Here is a 7,746-nt window from a genome sequence, read left to right as displayed (position 1 = left end):
TCAGCTAATGCATTATTTCTATATTAATATTTGTTTTAATCTCTTAATCACAAAGCCTGCATGTGTTTGAACACATTTATATTATATTAATTATATTATTTACATATATTCATTATATTAATTCATAATCTAATATGTTTTTGTTCATGTCACTGCTCAGAAGAAAATAAATATTTCATAAGTAGATATTCTGTCAGCTTCTTTCACTGAAGGACATCCCATAATAACCGAATATATCTTTACTGAGCTTATAATAAATACATTTGATTTAATGCTGTTATATCTGATAACGTCAGAAACTGAAGCTGATTTCAGTCTCGTGATGAATTCAGAATATCATCAATCACACCATGATCTCAAGATGATTTGATATTGTGCTTTATTACAAACAACACAGAAATCAGATGAATGATGAGATATAAGACTGATTATGAAAATAAAAGACTGATTTAATCAGCACAGAGATTGAGAAGAGCAGAGAAACACAGATCATCACAGATCACGTCTAGATGAGGATTCATTACACATTTATTCTGATTCATGTTCAGTTTAATGTGATCAAGAGACTCTATAACATCTGTTACTGATTCATCATGCAGCTCAAAGCATTATGGGTAGAATCTCTCGTCAGTCTATTCTGATTCATCAACACAGTTTCACTGATCCATTATAAACATGAAACCCAGGATAGAGCGTCTGAGTGAATGTGGTCTGGACTGTGTGGATGAGGCTCATTGTGTCAGAGACGCTGTAGAAGGACAGAGTTCCTGCTCTGGGATCCACAAACACTCCTATTCTCCTGACAACATCACCATCATCATCATCATCATCATCACTACACACTCCTATTCTACTGCTGCTGATGGGCTTTACAGAGAGAGCAGTCTTTATGTTATTGTGTCTGAATGAGTAACTGAGGGGAGAGCAGCACAAACTCCAGGACTGATCATTCCATCCAAACCAACACTCTTTACCCCGTCCCTTCCTGCTGATGCTCTTATATGACACTGATATATCCACACCTCTACTCCACTCAATCTCCCAGTAACAGCGTCCACACACACTCTCTCTACACAACACCTGACGATACACATCAAATCTGTCTGGATGACCATGATACCACTGGACTGTGCCAGTGTTAGTAATCACTCTGTTGTTCTCAGACAGACGGAGCTCTTTATTCACTGTGTTCGGATCCAGAGTGAGCTGATGGTGATCTGATGGAGATAAAACACATCAGAATCAGGATTCATCAATCAATTCATAAATCAGACACACAAACACATGATCTCTAATATAATAACCCTGTCACAGAACACATCCTGGTATATATCCTCATATATCTGATGTGTTTATCTTTGATAAGAATATGATAAGAGTGATGAGATGTTAGAGATCTGGTCTCCTAGCAACAGGGACCACAGCTGTTGCCGAGCAACAGTAAAGACAAACTGATATTGATCCGTCTGAATCCATTCATGTACATCATAAACACACATAATCACATTTACAGCGCTCTGAAGTGTTCTCTATCATCATACAGTGTCCGTGTGTGTGTGTGTGTGTGTGTGCGTGTCTGTGTCCGTGTGTCTCTCTGTGTGTCCGTGTGTGTCACTCTCTTTCCTGTCGAGCGTGACTGACGCGCTGTAAGCAGAGAGCTCTTCATCTCATTCCCCTTCGTCTTCACTGTTCTTTAGCGCACTTGCAGTACATTCGTGAGACAGACCAAGTGCCGCTATGTACCGAAGTTTTGTAAACAAAATCTAACGCTTCAAAAACTTACATTTATAAAAGTGCAGAGAGTAATGTGATGAATTTGCCGCCTTCTCTTCCGCAGTCGTTACTAAGCAACGGGGTAAACAGCTGCTGGCTTGATGACGCAAGCAAACCGCGGTTCGGACTCAAATATAATATGAACAAGATCTCTATTAATGCCAGAGTGTTCGTTCTGAAATCTGAATTTATTCAGAGGAATAACTGACTAACGTTATATACAGCACGGATTTAAAGACATAAAGCTTTATTTCTAAGATAGTATGTTAAGCTTTTAATTTCATTATAGAGCAATATTAACAACACAATTGTATTATCCATTGTAATATATTCAAATCAATTTCAGATACTAATACGTTCATGTTTAATAATTCCTTAATAATTATGTTCATAAAGACATAAGCTATATTTTGTGTTAGATCAGTTACCTGTGTCAGCAGTGCGCAGCAGACTTAAATATATCGCTTATCCTGCCCCAAAAGACCATAAACACTGCAGATAACATCTGAAGTACACATTAATTTACATACACATAACATAAGAACGAGTCCCGTTTGTCTGATCTGCTTCTAATATGGTTATTTTAGGACAGCGGTTTGAATGTAACTCAATGGTGCTCTCTGCTGGTAGGGATTAGTAAGATGGCGGATCAAACACTTCCGGTGCAATGGACGATACAGTCATATATAGATCAGTGGTTCAGACTCAATGTTTTGAAAAGGAAATCTTTATTTTTATTTTGTAAAGGAAAGGGTGTTGATTTTTATTTTGTGCAAGAAACTGTGAAGAGAGAAGCCAATGGGGAAATGACATATGGTTTTCACTAAATCTGCAGTGGTCTCTATATTACACTGTAAAACCCGACAAGTAAACTTAACTCAAACGGTTTGAGTAAACAGATATCCTTAAAAACCTGACAAGTTATGTTAACTCAAACCACTAAACCATTTAAGTTAAAAAAAACTAACAGTTATGAGTACTCTGAACTTAATTCAGTTGAGTTCACTGAAAGAACATGTACATTGCATTTAAGTAATTAAGTGATTAACTAAGTGCTGATTGAGCATTAGTGTAGAGGGCTGCATTGGGATTGGGTCCCGCGGGACCCAACGCAAATCTCGCGGGAGCGGGCAGTTTGAATTTTGCTGTGGGCGGGAATTGGCGGCTAAAAAGAAACACCGCGGGATAGGGAGGTTGCCTAGCGACATGATGGAGAAGATGTCAATAGATGATGTAGAAAAGAACCTAATGTTATTTATTAGTGTTGTTTTTTGAGCACAGCCCCTCGTTGCCATTTGTTAATAGGTAAAGAGGCGTGATGATGCCAGTGTTATTGAGCAGGCTGCCTAAGTTTGAATGTTTTTATTCTTATTTGTATTTTTCAAACAGAAAACCTGCGACATTTGGCTAATAATGGTAAAACTGCTGTTTTTCATGTAGCCTAGTTTATCATATTATGTATATTTTTTTTTTGCAAAGCAGTCTATTTTTATGTGCAAAGTTTTTGATAAAAACGAAATTATATTTGAATGTATTATGTGTTTTGTCTTTTTATATATATATATATATTAGGGGTGTAACGATACGCGTATTCGTATTGAACCGTTCGGTACGACGCTTTCGGTTCGGTACGCGGTACGCATTATGTATACCGAACGGTTCGTTGGAGTAATTAATTATATTTGGAAAAAAAAAAAAAAAAAAGAGAGAGATAGAAATATAATGATATGCGTTCAACAAGGTAGCCCAATAACCCAAACAACGTAACAGGCAACGCCCCTGACACTCCCGAAGAAGAAAAAAACACCATCTTATATGTTTATGTTAGGCTACTCAGCAGGCGCTCGCTCACTCAGTACGCGCTGAAGGCTCGTTGCAAAATGGCCAATGCGTTTAACAGACTAGAAATGAGAAGATCCTCCAATAACCAACAGGTCTGGTGTTTGGGTGCACTTTGGATTCCCTTTAAGCTATAATGGTGATGGCAAGAGAGTGGTGGATAAAAAAACAACGGTATGTCGTTCTCCTCCTTTCCAAAGCGCTTGGGCAGAAGCGCTCATGAGGCGTCTGTCTTTGCTAAGCAACAATGACGTGCTCTCTCCATGAGACGCGGAAATTTCAGCGAAGGATAAATGGATTTGCAGCTCTAAAAATCGCTTGCAGTAGCTCTGCTACTAAATTTATTTCAAAATTGCAATCCATATACAACTACGATCAGCTGTTCCTTCATCTTGGCTGAGCTCTCAACGTTGTTACGGGAAAGGATGAAGCTGATTGGTTGGTTCTTGTCACATGACCCGCGGTGCGCTTGCGGCATTCTGAAAAGTTGAGATGTTTTTACATTTTGCTGTATCTAAAACGTATCGAACCGAACCGAACCGAACCGTGACATCAGTGTATCGTATCGAACCGAACCGTGAATTTTGTGAACCGTTACACCCCTAATATATATATATGCAGGCCAGGGAAACTAAACAAACAACCCCATGAATCTCTTTAATAATATCAATACAAATACGTGTTTTGCGGGAGCGGGCGGTAATGGTCAGAAATTCGACGGGAGCGGGATGAAGAAAACAGTCCCGCGCAGGGCTCTACATTAGTGATGAACAGCTGCTGTTAACAAACAGAATCACTGAAGAAAAGAGAAACACAAGAACTACTACAACTGACTTCAGACACAGTCTTAGATGAAATCAACTGAAATAAAATACATGAAATCTCTCAAGATCTGATTAAACAACCCCACAAACAGCATCACCAGCTTCACTTATTAATAACCAGACTGACTTTATTTCTGTCAGACGTCTACAGAAGATCTTATTGAGAATGAACTAAGGTTTAGATGTTGATTTATTGTTTCATTTGAAGTAACCATGTTAGAGATCAGTGTTTGCTTTAGTTGGGCTCTTGACCCTTGATTTCTGTCTTAGTCTTTTCTCTGGCTGTTATAACCATGTGTTTCTAAAACACATGTGTTATAACTCAAAAGCCCAGAAGAAATGCCATCAGTTGTTAACCTGTACCTAGGTGTAGGTTGGTATACTTTATATTGGTGATGATAATTATTCATTATTATTCACAATTATTCATCTGTATGGAGTCTAATGAATGTGTTTTATTTCAGTTGATTTCATCTAAGTCTGTGTCTGAAGTCAGTTGTAGTAGTTCTTGTGTTTCTCTTTTCTTCAGTGATTCTGTTTGTTAACAGCAGCTGTTCATCACTAATTCTCAATCAGCACTTAGTTAATCACTTCATTACTTGAATGCAATGTACATCTTTCATGTGCAATGCTACTGAATTAAGTTCAGAGTACTCATAACGGTTAGTTTTTTCAACTTAAACGGTTTAAGGCAATCTGTTTACTCAAACGGTTTGAGTTCAGTTTACTTGTCGGGTTTTACAGTGAGGAAACTTCAAAGGTCAGGTCCTAAACCATGAAATTGATAATTTAGCTAGAATGGTAATATTTAAGAAGAAAGAAACTAAACTGTAACAAATTAAGAATAAGTTTCCCTTGGTGAATATTGTATGGGGAGGTGATTTTAATAGTGTATTTGATGAAGATTTAGATCGATGGCCATCAAGAAGCAATGAAACTCATTGTGAAATTAAAAATGTGTACCCGTTTGAGTTTAGTTGACATCTGGCGTCTCAAACCCAGACACAAGGATGTGTACATGGAATAACAAAGATTATTCTAAACAATCACATGTTGATGTTTTCCTAATATCACATGAAGTTGTGTTGTGATGATGATTTAAAACTGGAGGAGGTTCTAGAATGTATTGGTAACCTTAAAGATAATCGTTCTCCAGGTAATGATGGGCTTGTTAGTGAGTTTTATCAAATCTTTCGAGACAATTTAGCTCCCTTTTACTAGCAGTGTTCATAGAATCCATCAAAAAGGGGAATTACCCGTCTCTTTAAGACAAGGTGTTATTACATTAATCCCAAAGCCAAACAAAAATATTCTTCATTTAGAAAATTGGAGACCCATTGGTCTATTAAATAATGATGCCAAATTATTTGCTCTAATTTTTGCCAAAAGTCTGATAAGGATTAAAAAGTATCATAGATGAGGAACAGACACGATTTATTCAAGAAGACATTAGTAATAATATTAGATTGATTCAAGATATGATAGACTACAGTGAATATATTTTAGATGATAGTTTTATTTTGTTAATTGATTTTCACAAGGCATTTGTTACCATAGAACATCATTTTTTATTCAGAGCAATTAAATTTTTTGGCTTTGGTAGTTATTTTCAAAATGCTATCAAAACCTTATATAAAGGATGTAGCAGTCCTGTCAAATTAGCCAGAGGCACTTCTGGCAGATTTAATATTGGTAGAGGAATAAGGCACAGGTGTCCGATCTCACCTTTTTGATTTTGTTAGCAACACAAATAATGGCCCTTCACATTAACATTTATTCATTTAGCAGACGCTTTAAAATCATATAAAAAAAATATTTTCAAGTAATTGCTGCATTAGGGAGAACATTTAAGTTGTGTCAGTTTGCCGATGACTACCTTATTTGTGAAAGATTCGCATGAAATCATTAAAGCAGTGAACTGTATAAAAGTATTTTCAGAAGTATCAGGGTTGAGAATGAATATGAATAAATCAGTTCTGTTTCCTCTCAACAAAGGTTTTTTAGATAATTTCCATAATATTCCAATTAAAAACCAAGTAACATATCTGGGAGTTGTTATATGTAAAGATGAATTTTTGCGTAATGATTTAAATTTCACACTAATTATTACTAAAACTAGTAAGAGGTGTAATATGTGGTTGCAAAGGGATTTGTCTATTCAGAGATGGGTACTTCTGTCAAAAGCTGAAGGTATTCCCAGATCAGTCTATACATCCTCATCACTGGATATTCCTCCTAAAGTTACCAAGGAACTGGATAAAATACTTCTTGATTTCATCTGGATAAACAAGCCTCATTACCTGAGAAAACAAATGTTATTTAACTCCAAAGATTATGGTGGTCTAGAGGTGTTGAGTTATGACACGTTAAACGATGTATTTAAAATAAATTGGTTTATGCAATATTTGAAAAATAAAGACAGTATTTGGAGTTCCTTTCTCAACTATTTGTTCAAGCTATTGGTTGACCTCGAATTTTTGTTGAAGTGCAATTATTAAATTGAAGAAATACCGGAGAAGCAAAATTTAATAAGCAAGCTCTTATGGCTCTGGTCTACAAACATAATTTCTCACCAAGGAGGCACTATATTTGGAACAACAAGGACATCGAATACAATGAATAAATCTTTATATTTTGATTACTGGTTTGAAAACAATATTATAGCAGTTAGCCAGCTCCTAAACAATGATGGAGTTATTAACATAGGTTTAACTGCTATTTTACATTTATTCAAAAATTATAAGGAATTTGCAGTGGTAATGGATGCAATCCCTCAAACAGTTATGTTTCTTCTTAGAAACGCATCACATGAGAAAGATTTGACTTTTGAAGAGATCAAAATCTTTATTGGTAATACAAATATTATACAAAATAGAGTTGCAAATAATTATATTAGGAATATATTTAACATTGTTTATCCTCCAGCCTGTTTGTCTGGTCTTCTGTATTTGGAGATGTGAATTGGTGAAAAGCTTGGTGAACTGTAGACAAATTTTATATTAATAATAAAGTAAAAGAGGTTTCTTTTAAAATAATGCATAGACTATATCCAGTTAAACGTGCTGGAACACATTAAATTAGAAATTTATTACTCTTGTGATTTCTGTAAAGGTGAAAACGAAACAATTTTTCATATATTTTTTCATTGTATACATAAAAATATTTTAGTTTTATTTTAAGGATATATAAATATATAAATATTGGACATTTCTTTGCAGTTGAGTGGATTTGACGTAATAATATACTTCAGTGATCATGGAGTGGACAAAGATGAAGCATATCTCATACAATTGTTAATTTTAATGGGGAA

General features: G+C 35.6%; 1 protein-coding gene across 7 annotated transcripts in view; it reads right to left on the bottom strand.

Moving 5' to 3' along the window:
• Positions 1-362: 362 nt before the first annotated feature.
• Positions 363-7,746, bottom strand: part of LOC127991607 (NACHT, LRR and PYD domains-containing protein 12) — a 143,947-nt gene continuing 136,563 nt past the window's right edge. For 6 of the 7 annotated variants that reach the window (XM_052591588.1, XM_052591593.1, XM_052591592.1 and 3 more), the window contains one exon: positions 363-1,217. In XM_052591588.1, the coding sequence (XP_052447548.1) occupies positions 646-1,217 (572 nt within the window). In that variant the 3' untranslated portion in view covers positions 363-645. Of the gene's footprint in view, positions 1,218-5,130; positions 7,418-7,746 lie in introns of those variants that run through there. The other variant, XM_052591594.1, reaches the window with a different exon arrangement.

This window comes from Carassius gibelio, chromosome A5 (genome assembly GCF_023724105.1).
Source record: "Carassius gibelio isolate Cgi1373 ecotype wild population from Czech Republic chromosome A5, carGib1.2-hapl.c, whole genome shotgun sequence".
Lineage (NCBI taxonomy): Eukaryota > Metazoa > Chordata > Actinopteri > Cypriniformes > Cyprinidae > Carassius > Carassius gibelio.
This window is presented reverse-complemented; position numbering and strand designations above follow the sequence as displayed.